The sequence below is a fragment of the Taudactylus pleione genome, unplaced genomic scaffold, assembly GCF_031769625.1.
Source record: "Taudactylus pleione unplaced genomic scaffold, aTauple2 ptg000140l, whole genome shotgun sequence".
Classification (NCBI taxonomy): domain Eukaryota; kingdom Metazoa; phylum Chordata; class Amphibia; order Anura; family Myobatrachidae; genus Taudactylus; species Taudactylus pleione.
The window spans coordinates 842,245-868,214 of record NW_028284542.1 but is presented as its reverse complement, the minus strand read 5'-3'; the positions used below and the strand labels follow the sequence as shown (position 1 = coordinate 868,214).

The window sequence follows — 25,970 nt, the reverse complement described above, 5'->3', positions numbered from 1 at the left end:
TTAGGACAACCTAAAGACTTAGGGGCTGATTCAGAGCCGCTCGTAAGCGGCAGTACGCTCGTTCCGAGCGATGTTCGCACATCTGCGCATGCGTACGGTTTTTAGTACGCATGCGCGAACCAGTCAGTGTGGCCGAAAATCGTTTGTTCGCTATATAGCGAATGCCTGCAACTTTGACTGACAGAATGAGGCGTATGTGGGTGGTAACAGGGGAAGGTGCTTGAAAACAGGGAGTGGAGATCAGAACGCAGGCGTGCTTAAAGGTCAAAGCGGGCGTTTTATGGGTGTGCATAATTACAACAGCAGCGTCATTGACCACGTCACTTGGTTGATTTATAGTCAGAACTGCTCGCAAAACTGTGGTAGCAAAAACCAACCCCAAGAATAGCGAGCAGTTCATACGCTGTTCGATGTACTTGATTAATCTAATAAATAGCGGACATGACGTATGATGCGAACGGCCAGGGGACGTTTTTATCAAAATTTCGAGCGCAAGTTTTGCTCGCTCGTTCAGACTTAGAGGCGTGAACAGACCGCAAAGAGCGAACGGTTCATTTGAATAGCCACCCCTTTTTTTAAAACGAACGACCGCAAATAGCGAGCGCCTCTGAATGAGGTCCTTAATTTAATGTCCATGTGGAACTAAAGTAAAGATAACCTATTGTTCTCCATACGTCTTGAGGGAGCATAGATTCAATAACAAATAAACTAAAAAAGTATATTACCAGGACCTGAACCGTGAAGCTATAATTCAGCCATTGCTAAACTTCCCAACATTATTGAAAAACAAAGGGCTCCATTTACCAACGATGCATAACCAGTTTAGCGCTCGCTAAAGGGGTTATGTCACCCTTTCTTTATTCAACAAAACAGTGGTAATCTAAGATTACCGCTGTTTTTCACAGCATCACTGTTGCCATCTTTAGATGATGAGAGCGATGTGGTCTCCATTGCCCATTATCATTCTATACCACAGTGCCTTATTGTACATGTTATACTGTATGTACAGAGCAGTAAGCCAAACTAATACTCTTCTCTTTACAGGAGCAGACGGGAAAGTCAGCAGACAACTGGCCTATTATCTCAATGAGGGGCTGTTTGGGTCATTCATGAATTTTAAATTATGCAAAGAAGATAAAAGCCTAAAACTAACATTGGAAAAGGTAAGTGCCCATAGGTGTTCCTGATCAATGTGGGAAGAAGAGGGGACAGCACACACATAAATGGAATAACATTATTATACAAGGAGCATCCTGTTCATATATAATGTGTATTTTTACATAGTACGTAAGAAAGCATATCTGTCTGTTTGTCCTTTATGCACGGCCAGAGTTTTGGACCTTGCTCCATCAAATTTGGCATGGTGGTGTAGTTTGATCAGGATTAGGTTTTTGAACATTGTCGGGGCCACACATTCTCACACAGGGTCTTATTCAGACCCGCTCGCGAGCGCTGTACCCAAGTGCGCATGCGAGAGACCCGGCGAGTGACGGAGAAGCCGTCGCTCAGGGTCTCGCACCAAAGGGGGCGTGCTGTCGATGGTGAGTGACAGCACGCCCCCTTTGGTGGGCGTGCCGGGGGCGTGGCTGCCGTCTGGGTCCGGCCCCGCTGACATCACTAGTGATGTCAGTGGGAGTGATTTTGGCTCTAATAGAGCCAAAATCACTCCAGGGCTTGCGGCAACGAGACCCTACCGCAGGGTCTCGTCGCAAGACCATCGCGACCATCATCATGGACGCTCGCATAAGCTGTGGGTGGTAACCCACAGCTATGCGAGCGTCCAAGAGGCCGCTCCAATTTTAGGTAGCCCGGCCCTGATTCAGAGCGAGCGCTCTGGTCAGAGCGTCCGGCTCTGAATCAGGCCCACAGTCCCTAAAAATGGGGACACGCTTAAACGATGCAGGTTCCGGGGCTGGCTCAAGTGGAAACTGGCAGTCTGCCCAAAACCTGTGTGAGATCTACAAAAGTATAATTTTAACCTCACAGTCTGAACAAGTGTCAAACTTAATGAGTCAAGGAAGTTCATATTAAATCCAGAGTTAGTCCTTTTTAAAGTGACCATATATATTAGTTAGCCCTCTGAGTTTGTATGCAAGGGCGTAACTAGAACTCTGTTGGTCACATAGCAAATACTTAAAAGGGCCCCACACCCCAAAGGTGAAAAACACATACATCAGCCCCTACATAGAGCCCATTCATGTTATTCAACACAGAGCCCATTCAGGTTATGCCACACAGTAGTAGTGCCCCTTATACATTATGCCACATGGTAATGTCCCTTACACTACACAGTAATGCCCCTTACACATTATACCACACAGTAATGCCCTTTACACATTATGCCACAAAGTAGTAATGCTCCATATAACACATTATTCCACACAATAGTAGTGCACCTTACATATTATGCCACACAGTAATGCACCCTATAACATTATGCCACACAGTAATGCCCCTTACACATTATGACCCCCCCAGCAACTCACCTCTAAGTGTCCCTTCGGCAGCCTCTCGCCTCCCCCCTGTGTGCCATCAGCAGCCAGTAAGGATTTTGTGTCGGGCCACCAGCAGCCAGCCCAAAAGTGCTACAGCTAGCGCACCAGCAGGCAGTGGCAGACATGGACAGACAGCGCCAGCCCAATTTGAATCTATCGCCAGTCGGGAGCCAATCGGAGCTTGTGGACTGGCAGCCAATCAGGAGCCACCTCTATTGATTGGTTGTCGGTCCACAAGCTCTGATTGCCTCACAACCAGTGACGCTGTCTCTCCATGTCTGCCTGCTGGGCTGGCACCAAATCACAATTGCTGACACCCAGGACACCCTCAGGCGGCCATGACTGGACCGGAATACCTTGTGTGTGATACTGGGTGCAGGGGGATTGGTGGACCACAGAGGCAGCTCCGGCACCATAGTAGCCAAATCCCTTGCACCCACGGTAGTTACGCCACTGTTTGCATTAGGGATGTGCGTCAGACCATTTTTGCCGGATTTGGATTTGGATTTGGTTCTAATTCGTCGTCCGGCTTTGGATTTGGATTTGGATTTGCCAAACTGCGGTGACTGGCTTTGGATTTGGATTTGGATTTGGATTTTTTTACAAAAATTGACAAAAAAAGCTAAAATCACATAAATTGGTCTTTTTTTTCTTCCTAGAGTATTATTAACCTCAATAACATTAATTTCCAGTCAATTTAGACCATATCACAGCTCATAATATTGTTTTCAACATTATTGGCCAAAGGTTGCAGTGAGCTGACTGGTTCCTAAGCGACAGAGCAGCGGCACAACGACACAGACACCACAGTATAAAGTACATCTATGACACATTGCCACACAGCAGTGGCAGAAATGAAAAGTAGTGCACCCACCCAGTGGGGTACGGCCAGCAGAGTCACAGTACTTGTTTACATAGTGGGCTACGGCCAAAGGAGTCACAGTGCACAATCTTATTCACATTACACCGCACGTAGGGCCTGATTCACATTACACCATAAAGTAGTGTCTCTTATTTATGTTACGACACACAGTAGTGCCCCTTTTACACAATGCCCACAGTAGTGCCCCTTTTACACAATGCCCACAGTAGTGCCCCTTTTACACAATGCCCACAGTAGTGCCCCTTTTACACAATGCCCACAGTAGCGGTGTTCTTTACACAATGCCCCAAGCAGTGGTGCCCCCTATGCAGTCCCCTTAGTAGTAGGGTCCCCTATGCAGTGCCCCCAGTAGAATGCCCCCCAGTAGTATGCCCCCCATTAGCAGGCCCCCCAGTAGTATGCCCCCCATTAGCATGCCACCCAGTAGTATGCCCCCCTTTAGCAGGCCCCCCCAGTAGTATGCCCCCCATTAGCAGCCCCCCCAGTAGTATGGCCCCCCAGTAGTATGGCCCCCCAGTAGTATGGCCCCCCCAGTAGTATGCCCCCCCCAGTAGTAGGCTGCCCCCAGTAGCAGGCCCCCCTCAGTAGTAGGCTGCCCCAGTAGTAGCCCCCCTGTAGTATGGCCCCCCCTGTAGTATGGCCCCCCAGTAGTAGTAAGCCCCCCCAGTAGTATGCCCCCCCCAGTAGTAGTAAGCCCCCCCAGTAGTATGGCCCCCCCAGTAGCAGGCCCCTCAGTAGTATGGCCCCCCCAGTAGCAGACCCCCCCAGTAGCAAACCCCCCCCAGTAGTATAGCCCCCCCAGTAGCAGGCCCCTCAGTAGTATGGACGCCCAGTAGCAGACCCCCCCAGTAGCAGACCCCCCCCAGTAGTATAGCCCCCCCAGTAGCAGGCCCCTCAATAGTATGGACCCCCAGTAGCAGACCCCCCCAGTAGTATAGCCCCCCCAGTAGCAGACCCCCCCAGTAGTATAGCCCCCCCCAGTAGCAGACCCCCCCAGTAGCGCCCCCGGACCTTTGACAAGTAAAAAAAATAAATAAATAAAACTTACCTGATTCCCCGCTCCCGCGCCGTCCGCTCTGCTGTCACACGCTGCGGAGGGAGCCGGAAGACGGAGCTCATGTGTGAGCTCCAGCCGGCTCCCTCCGTACAGCAGCCAATGAGAGTCTGTGTGACTCTCATTGGCTGCTGTGACAAACACACAGCTGCCGCTGGCGGCTGTGTGTTTGTGTCTGTGTAGGGCAGAGCGCTATCACAGCGCTCTGCCCTACACAATAGGAGCCCTGATGTCGGATTCTCTAGTGAGAATCCGACATCAGGCGGCCGCCGTTCGGCCCCGAACGGGGATCCGAGTCAGGCGGTGAACACCCGAACAGGGTTCGGGTGGACTCGGATCCCCAATGTTCGGAGCGGTTCGGATTCCACAGAATCCGAACCACTCATCTCTAGTTTGCATGCATGTTAGCATACAATGGGGTCCATTTCAGGATTAATGGAATGGGGTTATGAACGGGGACAATGTAAACAAATAAAGGTTGCAGGTGTACTTGAGGGTCTAGTCTTCAAAGTGGGTGATGCCAGGTATCCCAACTAGTATATAATAGGGGATGTAGTTAAGTGACTTGCGGCTGCCGGTCACAATCACAACAGCAGAATTCCGGCTAGGGATTTATGATAGGCGTCGAAATACCGACGGCTATCATAATCCCGATACCGGAATCCAAGACGACGCGTGTCCAAACGAGGTAAGTCCGGGGCGCCCATCCTGTTAGCCGCCGGGAGAGGAGAGGGTAGCTTTAGGGCAGTTTGCGGGGTTAGCGTTAGGTTTTTGGGGGGATAAGGTTAGGCACCGCTAGGGGAGAGGGTTAGGCACCCCCCAGGTTAGGTTTAGGGAGTGGTAAGGGGGGGTTAGGGTTAGGCACCCCCAGGAGGAGGTTAGTGTTAGGCACCACTAAGGGAGGGTTAGGGCTGGGGGGGGGCAGGGGAGGTTAGTATACTTGCCTGCCTCTGTCGGGATTTTCATCCTGTCGGGCAGCCGCTGCCGGGATTTGAACCGGCGGCTACACAGACGCCGGCATTTCAATGCCATTCCTATAATAGATATATTAAAATGTTTTGCTTACTTTAAAATACTATTAGTATTACAATGTTATATCGGAGCTGGAAATGTGCCAGTATACAATGGTATGATATGCCGACACTTCAAGCACTAGTTATTTATTTATTTTTACAAGTTTTCAGGACTGCAGAGCTGAAAGCGAAAGGATGGAGGATGACAGTCTCACTCCGGCACACCGCGGAGCCCTGCTGTGCCGCCGTCCCCCCACTACCCAGCAGCCTATCAGCCCAGAGCCCAGTCCCATTTTCAGCACTTTGGGCCGGCCGCTGGTCCCTGCCGAGTAGCATGATGAGCTGCGCTATTGCCAGAGGCACTGCCCGGTCAGTAGGACTAGTGCAGACACATGGCCCCATCCCTTTTCTGTGCCTCTCTCTTCCGCTGCCTGCTTTCTGAGGGCCATGTTCATTCAGCATCAGCCTGTTACTGAACGGCCATGTGCCTGCCCCAGTGAAGATATACCAGCACATCAGCGCGGAATTGGTATGAAATACCGCCGGCCGCATGGGCAGAGTTCCCGGCAGCGGAAGCCCAACAGCGCTGGAAATCCCGATCGTGGATAGGTAAGTATTGTCTAACCTAACCCCCCTAACCCTAACCCTCCTTACGGGTGCCTAACCCTAATCCCCCCTGTAAGTGCCTAACCCTAACCACCCCCTTCCCCGCTGCCCAACCTAAGTCCTCCGGGGGGGTGCCTAACCCTAAGTCCCCCCCGGGGGTGCCTAACCCTAACTACCCCTAGCTTAACCCTAACCCTCCCGGGGGGGTGCCTATCCCTAAGTCCCCCCTGGGTGGCCTGAAACTAACCCTCCCCCCCTGCGGCTGTCCGCTCGCGACGCCCGGCATCACTACGATCGGGATGCCGGGCGCCGGTCTCCCGGCGTCGGGGAAATGCCGGGCGTCTACATCTAGACGCCCGGCATTTCACCCTCGCCGGGATATGACAGTCGGGAAGCCGGCTGCCGGTATTAAGGCAGTCGGCTTCCCGATTGCATACCCATCGGCGCACCTGGCCCCAGCAGTCCCCTCACTGCCTCTAATGCAGGGCTCACACTTCTTCCTGTCCATGGCTCACCTCCACTCCTAAAGCCCGGCACCTTTCCCCGGCTCCCACCTCCACGTGTTAACCAGTACCCATCCTCCTCCTCATTTTCCTATTACTGTGTGGCATAATGTGTGATAAGGGGCATTATTGTGTGTAGCATAATGTGTACAGGGCATTACTGTATGGCATAATGTATAAAGGGCATTACTACTGCATGGCATAATGTGTAATAAGGGGTACTACTATTGTGTGGCATAATATGTATAAGGGGCACTATGGTGTGGTACACTACACTGATGAAAAGAGGGTGTGTCTTAAGGACATGCCCCCTTTTGAGTGACCACTCCCCCTTTTCTGATGTGCACACAGCTTTGTAGCATGCATAAGTACAACTGTAGATTTTACATTTAGTGCCTGCTGTAAATTGAGCAACCCTCAGTTCCCCAGTGTATACCCTGTGGATGCAGACAAGAGCATCTGCCAGGGAAATGTAGAGTCATGATGTCCTGATTATTGATAGTCCTGTTGAAATGGGAGAGTGCTACTATGCAGACTCCAGTCTTCCTGTTCTCCTGGGAAGCTTCATGCCAAGATATCCACTGAGCCCACAACTGAACATGTGCAGGTGCCATCTTGTCTTAAGAGTGACATGTACGGAAACAGAAGTCTCCAACTTTGCTGCGAAGAGAGACCTTGTTAATACCTGCATATAACACTGTTTCAGCATCCCTGCAAATCTACCCGTTGGCTGCATACACTCACCCACTGGTGAGCTGTATAGAACCTTGATCCACTCCATTACCAGTGTGCATGTAACAGTGAGTACAGCTGTATCTACTATTTCTCAATAAATTAACACCACACTGGTTAAGCAACTGGGCTGTTCATACAGTAGTTTGATATATTGTCAGTCGATAATTTTAAATCTGTGGGCGGATATAGATTTTGAGTATAATGTTATATGAACATTTTCCACAATAACTACAAAATTATAGTGGAGGAGGGAGATAATTTTTATAATATACAGTATGAATTATCACAGAATGAATCATGTTTATTATACACAAAAATATAGCTTAGTAACTAAAATAGTGCCATTAAAGTGACTAAACAGGAGCCTGACATTGAAATAGAATGTATCTGATTAGCGGAATAGCCAGGAGGTAGGGGGTGCACAGAGGCCCTGATTCAGAGACGGACGCTCTGAAAGAGTGCTCGCTTTGAATCTGGGCGTTTTTTTGTGCGGCCTCCTGGCCGCTCGCATAGCTGTGGGTGACCACCCACAGCTATTGCGAGTGGCCAGGATGATGGTCGCGATGGTCTAGACCATCGCCACCATCGGTCTTGTGACGAGACCTTTGTGGTAGGGTCTCGTGGCCGCAAACCCCAGAGAGCTTCTGGCTCTAATAGAGCTGGTGATGTCAGTGGGGCCGCCCACAAACGGCAGGCGTTCGCTTGGGAACGCCTCAGTTTGTGAAGCCACCCCCCGGCCACGCCTACAAAACGGGGCGAGCTGTTGATCAACATCGACAGCCGCCTCTTTTGTAGTGAGATTTTCTCTCTCACTCCGGGGCTTGCGCACGCGCAGTGCGGCTGCTGCGCGTGCGCAGAGCACACCATCGACCCGCTCGCGAGCGCTCAAGCTCTTGCGAGCGGGTCTGAATCAGACCCAGAGAGCGACCCCCAATGCTTGCTGAAAATCTGTTACATCCGTTTTTATTATTATTTATATTATTTTATTTTTTTTCATTATTCATTAATAACTGAGGAACCAGCCACTGCAAATTCACAGGAAGGGATTATGATCCGGCTCGATTAGCAATAGAGACGTGTGGGCTTGGTTTTCAGAAAACCGAGCCGACCCAATCTTCCTCTATCTAAGCCATACCTGCCTACCCTCCCGGTTTTCGCGGGAGGCTCCCGATTTTTCGGGTAACCCCCCGCACCCCCGGAAGGGTAGGCACTTCTCCCGCATTCTGCCCCTTCCTAATGAAGTGGGCAGAATGGGGAGAACTTCCGCGGCAATCGCGGGTCCCTGTGTACAGGGCGCCCCGCGATTCTTCATGAATCGAGTCATTTAGCCTCGCCCCTTATTTAAATATGCGCCAATCGCGGCAATTTGCCGTCATGAGACACGATTCTTCATGAATCGCGTCATTTAGCCCCGCCCCTTATTTAAATATGCGCCAATCGCGGCAATTTGCCGCGGAGGGGCGGGGCTTAATGCCGTGAATCGTTTGGCCCCGCCCCTGTCGGGACCCAGCTGCTTCTCCTCCCCGGGTTCTCCCGGGGAGGAGATTTAAAAGGTAGGCAAGCATGATCTAAGTGAATCCGAGTGGCGGCTCAGGTGTTCCTGCCTTGCTCGGATTCCAAATCCAGGCAAAATGTCATCATCCCAGATTCGGATTATCGCGGGTTTTGTATTCTATATAAATCCCTCCTGCGGTGATTTGGGCGACATTTCACACTGACTCTAGCCTCGGCTAATTTGCCCAGTGGCTGCTGTGCTGTGTCCTTCCTCTCCACCTCCAGTGGCTGCTGTGCTGTGGGCCTGATTCAGACCCGCTTGGAAGCGATATGCGCTCGCGAGCGGGTCGATGGTGGGGCATTGTGCATGCGTGGTGTGCACAATGCGCGTGCGCGAGCCCGGAGCGAGTGAGAAATTTGCTCGCTCCGGGGCTAGCTACAAACGGGGCGGCTGTCGATGTTGATCGACAGCTCGCCCCGTTTTGTAGGCGGGGAGGAGGGGTGGCTGGTCAAACAGAGGCGTTCCTGAAGTAACGCCTGTCATCTGTGGGCGGCCCTACTGACATCACGAGTGATGTCAGTAGTGAGCTTCCAGCTCTATTAGACCAGGAAGCTCACTGGGGCTCGCGGGGTCTCGTCACAAGCCCGATGGTTGCGATGGTTACGACCATCACCTGGCCGCTCGCAAAAACTGTGGGTGGTCGCCCACAGCTTAGCGGGCGGCGAGGAGGCCAGGTTTAAAAAAAAAAAGCGGCCGTCCTGATTCAGAGCGAGCGCTCGCTTTTTGCGAGCGCCTCTGAATCAGGCCCTGTGTCCATCCTCTCCACCTCCAATGGCTGCTGCTGTGTCCATCCACTCCTGTGTCCTATGGGCCTGATTCAGAGCCGCTCGTAAGCGTATGGGTTGTAATACGCATGCGCGAACAAGTCAGTGCGGTCGAAAATCGTGTGCTCGTAAAATAGCGAATGCCTGCTAATTTGAGTGACAGGATGAGGCGTTTGTGGGTGGTAACAAGGGAAGGTGCTTGAAAACGGGGAGTGGAGATCCGAACGCAGGCGTCCCAAACGGTCCAAACGGGCATTTTAAGGGTATGCATAATTAACAAAGCAGCGTCATCGATCACGTCACTTGGTTGTCTTTTAGCCTGAACTGCTCGCATGATTGCGGTAGGAAAATGCTACCACAAGCACTGCGAGCAGTTCATACGCCTTTCGATGTACTCGATTAATCAAATAAATAGCGGAGATGACGTATGATGCGAGCGGCCAGGGGGCGTTTTTTCAAAAATAGTGAGCGCATGTTTCGTTCGCTCGTTCAGACATAGAGGCGTCAACAGACCGCAAAGAGCGAGCGCTTAATTTAAATAGCCAGCCCCTTTTTCTGAACGAGCGAGCGCAATAGCGTCCGGCTCAGAATCAGGCCCTATGTCTGCTATATCCATCCTCTCTGTTTCCTTTGTCCAGTGGCTGCTGTGTCCATCCTCTCCACCTCCAGTGGCTAGTGCTGTGCTGTGTCCTCTCCTTTTTCTGTGTCCATCCTCTCCCTCTGTCTAGTGACTGCTGTGTACAGCCTCTCCACCTCCAGTGCCTGCCACAGTGCTGTGTCCAGTCCAGTCCAGTAGTAAACACTGTTAAAAATGGCTGAGCTAGATTTCCGGTACAGGCAGATAGCAAATCATTGTTTATTATTTTCATAGTTTAGGAATTATTATATTAGTCTGTCACACAGTGGTGGTACACCGTTACTCCGCAGCACATACCCCACTGCGATATAAGCACCGTGATTCCGCAGCACATACCCCAATGCGATATAAGCAGTGTGACTCCGCAGCACATACCCCAATGCGATATAAGCACCGTGACTCCGCAGCACATTCCCCACTGCGATATAAGCCCATATCCCAGTGTGACTCCGCAGCACATACCCCAATGCGATATAAGCAGTGTGACTCCGCAGAACATACCCCAATGCGATATAAGCAGTGTGACTCCGCAGAACATACCCCACTGCGATATAAGCAGTGTGACTCAGCAACACATACCCCACTGCGATATAAGCACCGTGACTCCGCAGCACATACCCCACTGCGATATAAGCACCGTGACTCCGCAGCAAATTCCCCACTGCGATATAAGCAGTGTGACTCCGCAGCACATACCCCACTGCGATATAAGCACCGTGACTCCGCAGCACATACCCCAATGCGATATAAGCAGTGTGACTCCGCAGCACATTCCCCACTGCGATATAAGCACCGTGACTCTGCAGCACATACCCCACTGCGATATAAGCAGTGTGACTCCGCAGCACATACCCCAATGCGATATAAGCACCGTGACTCCGCAGCACATACCCCACTGCGATATAAGCACCATGACTGAGCAGCACATACCCCGCTGCGATATAAGCACCATGACTCCGTAGCACATACCCCGCTGCGATATAAGCAGTGTGACTCCGCAGCACATACCCCACTGCGATATAAGCACCGTGACTCCGCAGCACATACCCCACTGCGATATAAGCACCGTGACTCCGCAGCACATACCCCACTGCGATATAAGCACCGTGACTCCGCAGCACATACCCCACTGCGATATAAGCACCGTGACTCTGCAGCACATACCCCACTGCGATATAAGCACCGTGACTCCGCAGCACATTCCCCACTGCGATATAAGCAGTGTGACTCCGCAGCACATTCCCCAGTGCGATATAAGCACCGTGACTCCGCAGCACATTCCCCACTGCGATATAAGCCCATATCCCAGTGTGACTCCGCAGCACATACCCCAATGCGATATAAGCAGTGTGACTCCGCAGAACATACCCCACTGCGATATAAGCAGTGTGACTCCGCAACACATACCCCACTGCGATATAAGCACCGTGACTCTGTAGCACATACCCCGCTGCGATATAAGCAGTGTGACTCCGCAGCACATACCCCACTGCGATATAAGCACCGTGACTCCGCAGCACATACCCCACTGCGATATAAGCACCGTGACTCCGCAGCACATACCCCACTGCGATATAAGCACCGTGACTCTGCAGCACATACCCCACTGCGATATAAGCACCGTGACTCCGCAGCAAATTCCCCACTGCGATATAAGCAGTGTGACTCCGCAGCACATACCCCACTGCGATATAAGCACCGTGACTCTGCAGCACATACCACACTGCGATATAAGCAGTATGACTCCGCAGCACATACCCCAATGCGATATAAGCAGTGTGACTCTGCAGCACATTCCCCACTGCGATATAAGCACCGTGACTCTGCAGCAAATTCCCCACTGCGATATAAGCACCGTTACTCTGCAGCACATACCCCACTGCGATATAAGCAGTGTGACTCCGCAGCACATACCCCACTGCGATATAAGCAGTGTGACTCCGCAGCACATACCCCACTGCGATATAAGCACCGTGACTCCGCAGCACATACCCCACTGCGATATAAGCAGTGTGACTCCGCAGCACATACCCCACTGCGATATAAGCACCGTGACTCCGCAACACATACCCCACTGCGATATAAGCACCATGACTCCGCAGCACATACCCCACTGCGATATAAGCAGTGTGACTCCGCAGCACATACCCCACTGCGATATAAGCACCGTGACTCCGCAGCACATACCCCACTGCGATATAAGCAGTGTGACTCCGCAGCACATACCCCAGTGCGATATAAGCACCGTGACTCCGCAGCACATACCCCACTGCGATATAAGCACCATGACTCCGCAGCACATACCCCACTGCGATATAAGCAGTGTGACTCCGCAGCACATACCCCACTGGGATATAAGCAGTGTGACTCCACAGCACATACCCCACTGCGATATAAGCACTGTGACACCGCAGCACATACCCCACTGCGATATAAGCAGAGTGACTCCGTAGCACATACCCCACAGCAATATAATATAAGCAGTGTGACTCTGCGGCACATATCCCACTGCGATATAAGCAGTGTGACTCCGCAGCACATACCCCACTGCGATATAAGCAGTGTGACTCCGCAGCACATACCCCACTGCGATATAAGCAGTGTGACTCCGCAGCACATACCCCACTGCGATATAAGCAGTGTGACTCCGCAGCACATATCCCACGGCAATATAATATAAGCACTGTGACTCTGCGGCACATACCCCTCGGCAATATAATATAAGCACTGTGACTCTGCGGCACATACCCCACGGCAATATAATATAAGCACTGTGACTCTGCGGCACATACCCCTCGGCAATATAATATAAGCACTGTGACTCCGCAGCACATACCCCACGGCAATAGTGACTCTGCAATTGTCATTTGAAGAAAAAAAGAAACAAAAAAACAATAAGTTAAAAAGATATTTTTTTTGTTTATACAACCTGTGTGCGCTGTCCCCTAGTGCGTTTTTGCTCAGGTACATATAAGCGCTCAGAAGCACGTAGTGTCAGCTGAGCTGCATATTTAAAAAAGTTGCAAAAATATTTTTCTATTGTTGTTTTTGTACTACGTCAGTGCGCTGTCCCCCAGTGCGTTTTATTCATATGCATATAATTGCTGCGACCAAGTGAAAAGAAATATTATATCTATTGTTGTATGTACTAAGTCTGTGCGCTGTCCCATAGTTTTTCTTGTACACACAGTGGCCCTGATTCAGAGACGGACACTCTGAAAGAGCGCTCGCTCTGAATCTGGGCGTGTTTTTTTTTTTTTTGTGCAGCCTCCTGGCCGCCCCTTTTGCAGTGAGCCACGGAGCGAGAGATTTTCTCTCTCGCTCCGGGGCTTGCGCACGTGCAGTGCGGCCGCTGCGCATGCGCAGAGCACACCATCGACCCGCTTTGCGAGCGCTGAAGCACTTGCGAGCGGGTCTGAATAAGGCCCAGTGTCAGCTGAGCTGCGCATTTAAAAAAGTGGAAAAAAATATTTATTTCATATTGTTTGTACTATGTCTGTGCTCTGGCCCTGATTCAGAGCCGAACGCTCTGACAGAGCGCTCGTTCTGAATCAGGGCCGTCCTTCCTAATTTTAGAGCAGCCTCCTGACCACCCACAGCTATAGCGAGCGGCCAAAAAGATGGTCGCGATGGTCAAGACCATCGCAACCATCGGGCTTGCGACGAGACCCTTGTGGTAGGGTCTCGAGTGCTTTCGGCTCTATCAGAGCCGTGAGCACTCCCACTGACAACACTTGTGATATCAGTGGGGCCGGCCCCAGACGGTAGGCGTTCCCATGGGAACACCTCCGTCTGACCAGCCACGCCCACCAAAGGGGGCGTGCTGTCACTCACCATCGACAGTGCGCCCCCTTTGTAGCGAGACCCATAGCGACGGCTTGCCCGTCGCTATCCGGGTCTCACGCATGCGAACGACGGAGCCGGGTCTGTCATGCGCATGCGCACTGGGCCAACATCGACCCGCTTGCGAGCGCTCAGCGCTTGCGAGCGGGTCTGAATTAGGCCCACTGTCTCCAGGTGTGTTTTGTTCATGTACATATAATTGCTGTGACTGCACGCAGTGTCAACTGAGCTGCGCATTTAAAAAAGTTGAGTGTACCCAGCATGACTGGTTCTGATCTGGAAATAGAGTTGGAAATAAAGACTATTTCTTCCCGATCCTATTCATTTGTTATTTTACTTTTTGAAGTTTTTGTTTGGCATAGAAAGGAGAGAGGTCTTATCTAGATTCCTAGCTTCTATCAGGTCATCCTGAATCAACAGTCAACCCTTTATTAATGAAACTGTCAAGCGTCTTGATGGCTTTAATTAAAAATATCAACAGTAGGTTTGTTCAATTACATCTCAACCTGGAAATAGTCGCTTTGGTATGTTGGAAATGCGGAAATGATTATACCCACGTTATAGTGTAGATCAGGGCTTCTCAAGTATCACCAACAGGTCATGTCTTACGGAATTCTTAAATTGTGCACAAGTGAGTTCATCTAATTTACTTGATCAGTAATAATTCCACAGATAGAAATTCTCACTACATGACCTGTTGGGGAAACTTGAAGGTTGAGCCAGAGAACCACTGGTGTAGATAATTTCCAGAATCTACATCCTTGCAGTAATTGGAGGATACAATCCCTTTCCCAGTGAGTCCAAGAAAATAGAGCTCAAGTGACTAAAGGTCAAACGTGTTACATGACCAAACAATAGACAACCAAACTAAATATTCGAGTATTCACCCTGAGTTAATTATACAACTTCCCCCCCCCCACTACTCACAGCAAGGGATATGTTGCCAGTGTAGCTGCCCAGTGCCCAGTACAAGGGGATGGGGTTAGTGGCAAAGTCTCCATTTTCCGGCTTGTGAGGTGCCAGAAGGACTATTCCGGACATCCATCATTTCAAGCCAGGTACCTTGATCTCGGCTCTTGCATATCCCATTGATAGAACCCCTCTGAACTTGATTCTAAACTGCACGATCTACTCTGCAAAGACATGAAACCAATCCTTTCACTGCCAGACACTTATCACGCCAACCCTCTTTGCTGCCTTCTGGGCATCTGTATGCTCTGAATTCTTTGTCGGCTTTTTCTCTCCAGCTGACTCTGCATTTTCTGTTCATATCCTTCCTTGTTCGTTCAATGGAACCTTCCTTGTTCTTTCAATGGAATTCAAATGACCAGCGGCGTGTCTTTACCTACATCTGAAAGTTGAGCCCATGTATTTTCATTGCTAGATTCCTCTGGCCCATGCCCAATACATTCTTAAAGAGATAGGCCAATGTTTGATGCATGCGCGTCTACAGTCCCAGGCCATCAAATGCCTTTGGATCTGCTGACAACAATCAGGTAACCTAGGACAAGACTATGGCCCTCCAAATCCCTGACCGCCATCACCGTTGCATCTCATCTGCTCTTCAGCTTCTGTCGGCCCCAAAATAGTCCTGCCTTAACCTTGTCTTCTGCTGTTCTGCACGTGGACGCCATTAAATCACCGGCCCACATGCCTATCATGCTAGTGATAACCTGGTACCCACACGTCTTTCAAAGCTGATCCCTTACTTATTTTGAAGCAAACATTTAGCATGGACTCTGTCAAAGCCGCTCACTCCCTTATTACCAAGCCAAGAACTGCTGTCAGTGCCCTTACTCTCTACTACCGTCATCCTGATTATTAGCACTAATCAATTTACCTGCCATGCCTCTCCTCTTAACATTCATGTTTCCATTTCCTCACCCCAACCTACTCCTTGTACTCGACCTACAACTCCCAAATGCTATTCCCCCCTCAGATGTTATCTATTGCTTCACCCTCTACTACTATACTACCACTTCTATCCTACTGCCCTCTCCGTCAGTTGCTCCCTTTAGTTACTCTTGACTCCCCCAATCATTTTTGCCTCCGCCTCTCCCTATTCCCTGCCTCCTCCATTCTTCAGTCATTACAAGTCTCTTACTTAAACCTGTCCAGCTACTGAACTCCACCATCCACTTCTCAACATGGCATTCCTACTACAAGTGATCGCCCTCTGCTCTTTGGTGAAGTTGGTCACTGAGAATGATATTCAGTGCTAAGGACTTCTGTGGTCCCAAATCACTGTACCAGAAGTCACTGGAACTAGCATTACTCAATGGTAACATAATCTAGGTCCCACCTAAACTATTGTTTGCTTCCAATACCTGCTCAAATTGTACCAGCAACCCCTCAAGTACCTCTTTATTCAATCTTTTCTCAATTGTTTACCTTTCAATGAACCTACTGCAGCTTCATCTCATTTTTACTGTTCCTCCAGTTCCTTTCTACAGTACCCTCTATCAGTCCTCTTGTGAATTGAGTCCTTCTTTTACATGTCACCACCAGTTGAACCGATACGGTCACTTGTCTCCTTTTGCCTGCATCATTCTGCAGCTTCTGATGTATGAAGTCCATCCAGTATGACTGGTAAATCTATATCAACAAGTTTAGTGTTCTGTCCTGTTGTATTTCCTTCACTATTTCTACCATTTATTTTCACTACTGCACTGTAACTTGAGTCATTCGCCACCTCTTCACTGATTTATGTCTTCCTCTGCTATCTCCCCTAGTTCCTGCTTCTCAACTCTCCTTCACATTATTTTCTCATACTTCAGATCTCTACTGACTAGCAGTTCTGATCTGTACATCCCCTCTCTTCCTGCTTTATGCCTTAGTACCTCACATTCCTCTCTTATTTAATCTCATTGCACTTCATCCTACTTTGCACCCTCTCATTCACTTTGCTATCTTCAACCCTTCTTCTCCCTTATTCATTGTCCACCTATCCCCTCTTCTGCAGGTAATCCCAATCTTTCTTTTTCCTCTACATCTGACCATAGCTAATTTGCCCTCTTATCTCAACTATGACTGCATGCTCCTTCCTCACCACAAAACTCTGCTTTCCCTCAGCTACACGTGTTCATCCCTTCTCTCACTCACCTACCCTTTTAGTGTGCATACTAGAATGCTAGATCCATCTCTACCAAACTCCCATCCATTCATGACCTTTTCCTGACTGTCATGGGAATGGACTAGAAATCCTACTGTCTCCAGCTTGTCATCTCCCCTGAACCCTTCCTCACTTTGCCCTCTGAAGTTCATTCCACACACCTCTTTCCACTTGACCTCTGTGTTGCTGTGATCTACTTTCTTCTTGACCATAACTTCTAATTACCAGATAACCTTTCCACCTGGTTTTTCCACTTCATTTCCTACTCGTCGTTGTACTGATTTCAACATCTCCACTGACATCCTACAGCCTACACCTTTTCCCCATCCATCATTATGGTCCCATTTCAAACTTGTGTTTTGTCACCTTTGATATCTCAAAGTTGTCCAACTCTGCCTAACTGCTTTTGGGCCAAAATGTCCTCTCCTTCTACCTTTCCTTACCTCTTGCTCCCCCACCTCCACCTAAAAGCATGAACAAAGAGCTTAATAGCCTCAACACCCTCCAATTCTTCACCTCTTCATTCTCCACTTCCGTTTCTTTCCTTTCCTGTCCTACCCTAATGCTGCTGCCTCTCTGTATAACACCACATTCTGCAATGCTATTTATACATGCCAAAACCCAACCCTGGCACTCTTCTCAGACTATTGATCTTCAAAAGTGCTCCTGTACTGCTCAGAGCCAATGGAGGAAATCCCGCTATGATAGACATCATCCACAATACATTCATCCTATAGATGTGTCCTCATTCATTTGCACACACCTTTGATGACGTTGCTTATTTTTGCATTTTTGTTTGTATTGCATAGCGTCTTTTTCACACACCCACATACCAACATCCTTTAAAGCTTACAGGGAGCTTGAGATTTGCACTTTGTAAGCAAAATGACTCAATGATACTGCATGGAGGGATGTATCCTGAGAACCACTTCATTACTGTAAACTCACATCTCTGCCGTCAACCACCTCCCACCTCCTTACCTCACCGCTCCCGACTTTACCACTGACATCTCTTGTCGGGCAACCCGGTCTCCCACCCTCCCTTTCCTCCTGCCTTCCTCCATTCCTTCCTTCCTGCAATGGAGACTGATAGATCACTCAGCCCAGCCCCCATGATCCTTTCATATCTTATATAACAAAATATAAGTTGTTCGTGAAGACCAAATTGCTAGAATAAATGTAACTATATTTTTTTATTTTATTGGATGCCTAGATTTATTTTTAGATATGGCAAGTAGGGCTTAACTCAGGCTGGCCGACATTTAGCTCCCTCCTTCCGGGAGGGAGCTGTCGGGCTTACAGGGCTGGGGCGTGACGCGGCCAAAGGGGGCGGGGCCCGGCACCTGATGCGGCGTTGGGGGCATGACAGCGCGATCGCGTCATCGTGACTCCGCCCCCTCTTCACAATGTCGTGATAAATGGCATTGTGCAGCCGGGGGCAGAGCCCCGATGATGCGATTCAGCGCAAATCGCGTCAACGGCCTCCCTGCTGCCAGGGTTTTTACTTAAAAGTGCGGGGGATGGGAGGATTGCCTGCCTTCCCGGGAGGTCGTAAGCGGCACCCGATTTTCGGGAGGCTCACGACCAAATCGGCAGGGTAGGCAAGTATGGCTTAACTGCTAAAAGCCAGCTCTATCTTTGGCTCAGTATCTCAGCTCACTCACACTGCACGAGCGCGCAACACAGTGCGGGATGTAGTCAGAATCCCAGCGGTCACAATACCGGAAGCAGAATCCCGATGGTCGAAACAGCAACAAATCCCGTTGTGAGTATTAGGGTTAGGGTAAAGGACAGGCACTAGCAGGAGGGTTAGAATTACGCTGCTGAATGGGACAGTTAGAATTAGTCTGCCAAAGGGGACGGTTAAGGTTAGTCTACAAAAGAGGACAGTTAGGGTTAGACTGCGGGAGGAGTGGGTTAGAGTAAGCTGGCCATACACCTGCACGATTTCGGGCCGACTGCCCGATTTTCGATGAGTCATAAGATGGATCTTGTGAAAATCATGTATTATTTTAGTAAGATAAGATCCGATGCGCACTCACGCAGCTCCCATAATCGGATCTTACGATCAGATGTGCAGCCCATATGTTCCATCGTATCGGGTGCAGGTCATGCCATTTATTTTGTTCATGCGATCCATCGTGCAGCAATTCAAGTCATTTCAATGATTGTTTCCCTTAAGAGCCTGTGAGACACAGGATCGATCTTACGACAGATCGTGCGCTAAGAAAAACAGCAAACATGCTGCCGGCTCTGCCAGGGAGCTCCGGGGGAATCGTAGGGAAATCGTATGATGGATCTGATCTTATGCTGGTTGTGTAGGTGTATGGCCAGCATAAGAATAATCACTAAAAAACTCATCTGGATTTTGATCGTCGGGATTCTGCTGCCGGTATTGTGGCCTTCGGGATGGTCGTACCCAGTCGTGCAGTAACATACGGTGGTCCCTGATAATGCAGATTGGGTACACCTGACTTTGAAGAGGTAGGACTGCAAGGTCGGAAAGTATCAGTTATTTTGACTGTATGAGGACTGAAACATTATTGGAGTACTTGTTGGCCCAAACTGTACACCTTTCTTAAACCTTTTCAGGCTGTCGCCAAAGAGGAGCACCAGCTGATGGGATCTATCAATTAGAAATGATCCCTGGCTACACAGACTGACAAATGTATTTTTAAGTTTCATGCCATGCTTCTAAGCAGTCTAATAAATTATAACCATGATTTATAATTGTCCCCCTACAGGACATTCTCCCGTCAGCAGAACGCTTCCCCAGCAAACTGTGGGGACAATGCTCCACAGAGAAGGACGTGATCCTGGAAGAGGTTGATCTACCAGAGCTTGAAGTGGGTGATTGGATCATTTTCCAAAATACGGGAGCTTATTGCATGGCTTTGACAACGAATTTCAACGGTTTCCTACCTCCACCTGTGCACTGTATTCTCAGAGAAGACAAATGGAAGATATTTGAGAACCAGTTGAAGTAGCTGAGCGATCTATGGACCTAATTCAGAGCCGGACGCTCTGACCAGAGCGCTCGCTCTGAATCAGGGCCGGCCTACCTAAAATTGGAGCGGCCTCCTTGCCGCTCGCATAGCTGTGGGTGACCACCCACAGCTTATGCGAGCGGCCAAAAAGATGGTCGCGATGGTCAAGACCATCGCGATCATCGGGCTTGCGGCGAGAGCCTTGTGGTAGGGTCTCGTCTACCGCAAGCCCGGAGTGCTTTTGGCTCTATCAGTTTTTTTGGCCAAAAACACTCCCACTGACATCACTAGTGATGTCAGTGGGGCCGGACCCTGACGGTAGGCGTTCCCATGGGAACGTCTCCATCTGGGCAGCCACGCCCCTGGCACGCCCACCAAAGGAGGCGTGCTGTCACTAACCATCGACAGCACGCCCCCTTTGGTGCGAGACCCATAACGACGGCTACCCCTCGTTATTCGGGTCTCGTGAATGCGCACGACGGAGGCGCCTCCATCGTGTGCATGCGCATTTGGGTAACATCGACCCGCTTGCGAGCGTACAGCGCCCACGAGCGGGTCTGAATGAGACCCTATATCTTTCTGCGTGTTACTCATTTGACGTTTCTTAATGCAGAATATCTCCTTTTTCTTTATTGTCACTCTAGTGCTTTTTTTGCTGTTTTAGAATATACTGGGACATGTGGTTCCACTGCTGGTGGTATCAGTTTTCCAGTCTAATGACCTATTGGATTTAATAGTTTTAAATAGTCATTTTAATAAATGATTAAATTATACACAATCAACGTTTTTTTATATATATTTAGTTATTACCGAAATAAACCTCATTAATTTCAAAAGTGTAATGATGTCCTACTTGCCTACGTTTTCTATATGTTCTCCAGGTCGGAAGGGAGGAGCGAATTAGGTAATTGTGGCCCTGTCACATGACCTCCCGCATCCCATCCGTTTCTCGGGTGATCTACTCTGCGGGGGGAATTCCTCCTAAGGCCCGTATTCTATTAGAGGTGAATAGCCTCTATCGGAGAAAAGTTTTCGACGATGCGTGGTTTTCGCCTGTTTTCAAAGTATCGCCGATTTCAATTCCAGGACGTTTTCGCCTAGGTGAGAACTCCATAGGCAAAAACAGGCGAAAAAGTTTCTCCAGCACAAGGCAGGAGAAAAGAAGTGCAAAATCCATATTTTGGGGTAAAAGTGGGGGGACTTGGGTAAGAACCCATTGGACACCCCTAATGACTAATTAGGCACTAAAAAAAAAAAATGATCTTAATTCATCCCAAAAAAAGATTTTTGGGGTAAAAATTAAAAAAATGTCTGAAAATGGGATTAAAGTGCTGGGATAGGTATTTTGGGGGGCTGTATGGATGGGCCTGGTATTTTGGGGTGCTCTATGTATGGGACAGGTGTTTTTAGGATTGCTGGAGACTGCAGCAGGTGTATTTTTATCATTTTTTTATTCTGCACTTTACAAATCCCAAAATATACTAGTATCCATTTACATGTACCCCCAATTTAACTACAGCAATTATTTTTCATAAAAGATATTGCTTAATATAATTTTTTCACACTTATGCAAATACGCATATAACAGCCCTTTCACTCAAAATAAGATCCCTAATTACTTTTATTATGGCTTATGGCTAATAATACACTTCTATATTGCTTCCCCGGGCTTATTGGGGGTACAGACTGATTTCCCCCCAAAAAACTGACCTTTTCGCTGGTTCCGCAATTCGCTGCATTCGCACATATGCGTTTCCGCCTGTTTTACAATTGAATAGGGCGAAAAGCGGGTGCCCGGGGGCTCACTACTGGAGGCAACTATTGGGGGCTCACTACTGGGGGCAACTATTGGGGGCTCACTACTGGGGGCAACTACCGGGGGCTCACTACTGGAGGTACTGCATAGGGGGACCACTACAGGAGGCACTGCATAGGGGGACCATTACTGGGAGGTACTACATAGGCGGGCACTGCATAGGGGGACCTCTAATGGGGGCATTGCATAAAAGGAACTGCATAGGGGGGCGGCAGCAGCTGGGGCTGGCATAGGTGCTGGGGGGTGGTACATTTTAATTTGGGGGGGGCGCTGATATTCATCTTGCCTCCGGGCACCTGGGATGAAGTTACGCCACTGCGCGTATTGAGTAAGCAAGCAAAAACTTTGCCTCAAAACATGCCAATGAGGTGAAAACATTGCGCTTTTTGCGGCTAATTGACTCCACCCCTAAGTATGTGAGTGGCAAAGTAGGCGAGTATTCATTGTTTTATACTTGCAGCACACTGGTTGTGGGTCTCAGCTGAGTACTTCCAGCTCTGGGCTGACCACTTTGGGGCTGGCTTTACATTATGGCAGGGGGACCCCACGCTGTGTGTCTTCCTGCTACAGTATGGTGTAAGCCCTGTGCTAATTACTGGAAAAATAGGGGGGACCCCACACCTTTTTTTTCACAGATTTTCCAGCACCAGACTGGGCTCAGAAGTTTGGTGCTGGTAATGCTTTTGAGGTAGGGGGAACCCCACGCAATTTTATTTTTAATATTGCACCCGGTGCGCACTCCATAGCCCCCCTCGGGCGGTGGAGCCATGCACGCCTGCAGGAAAAAGTCACACTGCAACACCCGGCTCCTATCACTGAGGCGGAGCTGGTATTTCGGTGTCACCCCTTCCGAGGGTGACAACCTGGTGCAGCCCGCCACTGAGTTTACCCACCAAAGCCTGCACAGATCATACAGACAGCAGATGCATGCTTCTATTTGTAATGAAAACAAGGCAATCCGACTGAAATCGCACATGGCAGAAACTAGTTGGTATCACCATCCAATCTAAATAGACAGTAAAATACGCTCCTTGGTAAATTCATGATTTGGAGTCTAAGGCCCTCATTCAGAGCCGTACGCTCTGAGCAGAGCGCACGCTCTGAAATAGGGCCGCCCTCCATGAAAATGGAGCGTCCTCCTGGACGCTCGTATAGCTGTGGGTCACCACCCACAGCCTATACGAGCGTGCATTTTGATGGCCGCGATGGTCGTGACCATCGCGACCATCGAAACTGCGAGCCGGAGCCTGCGGTTGAGGTTTTCAACCGCAAGCTCCGGAGTGATTTTGGGCCGGCTTCTGACGGGAGGCGTTCCCGTAGGAACGCCCCCGGCAGGGAGGCACGCCCCCGGCACGCCCACCAAAGGGGGCGTGCTGTCAATCAACATCGACAGCACGCCCCCTTTGATCAGACACAACGAGCGTGCGCAAGCTCAGTGAAGAACATCGACCCACTTGCGAGCGGACAGCCGCTCGCGAGTGGGTCTGAATCAGGCCCTAAGACGTTTCGGCGATGTCCAGCAGATTTGCTTTAGAAGTTAAACACGATGTGACCATGTCAGGAAAAAGGAACATTTTTCTGGGAGGCATTTTACGCTGGGACTTAGTCAAATTCCATCCAGATCAGCATGACTCACATGGGTAGATTTACTAAGAATCGGTTTGGCCGTCTATTGCAATCCGATGGACATCGCCGTTGGATTTGCTGCCTAAAAGTTAAGTATTTACTATCCATCGGATTTGAGCGTCCATAGAAGTCCGATGGTGATATCAATGTAATCATAAGTTCTTTCAAACCATATTTTCACAAAAATAAAGATACAGACCAAGTTAATGCTCTTTAAAAATAATAGGCCAGCTTTATTTATTTACAATAATGAGTATGGTGGCAGAGGAAAGAACGGCCAATCACCGGCACCAACTTGACTTAGGCAAAAGATGTCCACAACTTACCAGGGCCAACTATCCCAGTTAATGGTAATGAGCTATAAAATACTTGCAAGGGCCAACTCTCCGTTTATAGCATGTGAGACGGTATCCAACACCCATACCGATGCACCATTTCGGCCCACCCGGATGAGAGGTGCCGCTGACTCTAGTAGGGTGAAATTAGCCTAACCCGTGCATTGAAGGGGTGCGCACCGCTCCTACTGCAGCAATATGGACGCTTTACAGATTGACGGTCTTTCCCTGACATGAAATAAAGCCGACACAAGACACAATAGGGAAGGGAGGGTGGGAGATCAGAATCAAAGAGGCTGAATATCCTACAGATATTAAAGATAAGCCCAGTAACCACTTCCCCCTAACAACAAACAACCTATCCCTGTGACTTAACAACTGTCAATCCTAAATTACCCCTCCTATCACTTTATTAACCCCATCCATCCCTGTCTAGAGGTTTATATGCCCTCCGTTCTATGCGAACCTTGGTTATCTTAAACTCTCTATTGTCAGATGATGGATGGAACCATTTGGGCAGCACAGACGGTGTAATGGTTAGCGTTGCTGCCTCACAGCACTGAGGTCATGGGTTCGATTCACAGTATGGCCCTAACTGTGTGGAGTTTGTATATTCTCCCTGTGCTTGCGTGGGTTTCCTCCCATACTCCAAAAAAATATACTGGTAGGTTAATTGGCTCCCCACAAAATTTACACTAGGGTGTGTGTATGTGAGCATGTGGTAGGGAATATAGAGTGTAAGCTCCATTGAGGCAGGGACTGATGTGAATGGTCAGATATTCTCTGTAAAGCGCTGCGGAATATGTGTGCGCTATATAAATAACTGGTAATAATAAGTTCTTTCAAACCATATTTTTGCAAAAATAAAGACACAGACCAAGTTAATGCCGTTCAAAAATAATAGGTCATCTTTATTTATTTACAATAATGGGTATGATGGCAGAGGAAAGAACGGCAAACCACCGGCACCCACTTGACTTAGGCAAAAGATGTCCACCACTTACCAGGGCCAACTATCCAAATAATGTTTAGTGAGATATAAAGTACTTGCAAGGGCCAACTCTCCCTCTATAGCAAGTGAGACGGTATCCAACACCCATACCAATGCACCATTTCGGCCCACTCGGTTGAGAGGTGCTGCTGACCTCAGTAGGGTGAAATCAGCCTAATCCATGCATTGAAGGAGTGTGCACCGTTCCTACTGCAGCAATATGGTTGCTTTACAAATTGATGGTCTTTTCTGCCACACATGGTTCCCAGTAAGGAACCAGACACACCACCATACTACCTAGCTCACTAAACCCCCCCAACACTGAAAAAGGCTCCTCGAAGAGCAAACAATTCCCCTCCTCTGTGAGGCTAATCCCATCCCTGCGTAAAAAAAAAAAAAGGGCATTCTGGACTCTGAGTAGTTGATGATGCACCACCATCCCACCCTACTCCAAAAAAAAATGTGTCTGGCCACCCACTTGTTCACCATTTTCCAGGCCCTGTCATTCACACACCCGCTGAAACCTGCATCGCCAAGAAAGCCTGACAATTTTGTTGGACCACACTATCACAGATTCAGGCCACCGCCGTGCCACCTCCTCCAAGTCACGCACGATAGGATGACGCAAGTCTATAGACATTCACTGGCACAGATCATTCCCCCCCAGCTGTAACACTAACACACAAGAGCACCCAAAGGAATATGCTGCCGTCTGTAGACCGGGCAACAAAGCATCCCACAACATACCCCTATGTCCTAACCACCGCACCATAACCCACCATGGGAAAATAAAGGAATCAGATGAAAAATGGGATTGTGCAGCCCAAATATAAAAGAGTGACCATCCAGTTAGATGGGCCTAGAATCCAGGAAATCACCTGCAGTACACACAAACAAATATATGAGGAACATGTAACTATAGAAAACCATTACCAAATGAGGAGGAAGGGAGGGAAAGGGGGGGAGGAGGACTTGACATGAGGTCAAAACCTACAAAATACCTGCTGTTTTTTTT

At 49.2% G+C, this 25,970-nt stretch overlaps 1 protein-coding gene across 1 annotated transcript in view; it reads left to right on the top strand.

The window, feature by feature from the left end:
* Window positions 1–20,962, top strand: part of LOC148522735 (antizyme inhibitor 2-like) — a 50,295-nt gene extending 29,333 nt beyond the window's left edge. The window contains exons 7-8 of the mRNA XM_088473810.1: window positions 1,045–1,163; window positions 19,945–20,962. Of these exons, the coding sequence (XP_088329936.1) occupies window positions 1,045–1,163; window positions 19,945–20,187 (362 nt within the window). The 3' untranslated portion in view covers window positions 20,188–20,962. The remainder of the gene's footprint in view (window positions 1–1,044; window positions 1,164–19,944) is intronic.
* Window positions 20,963–25,970: the final 5,008 nt, after the last annotated feature.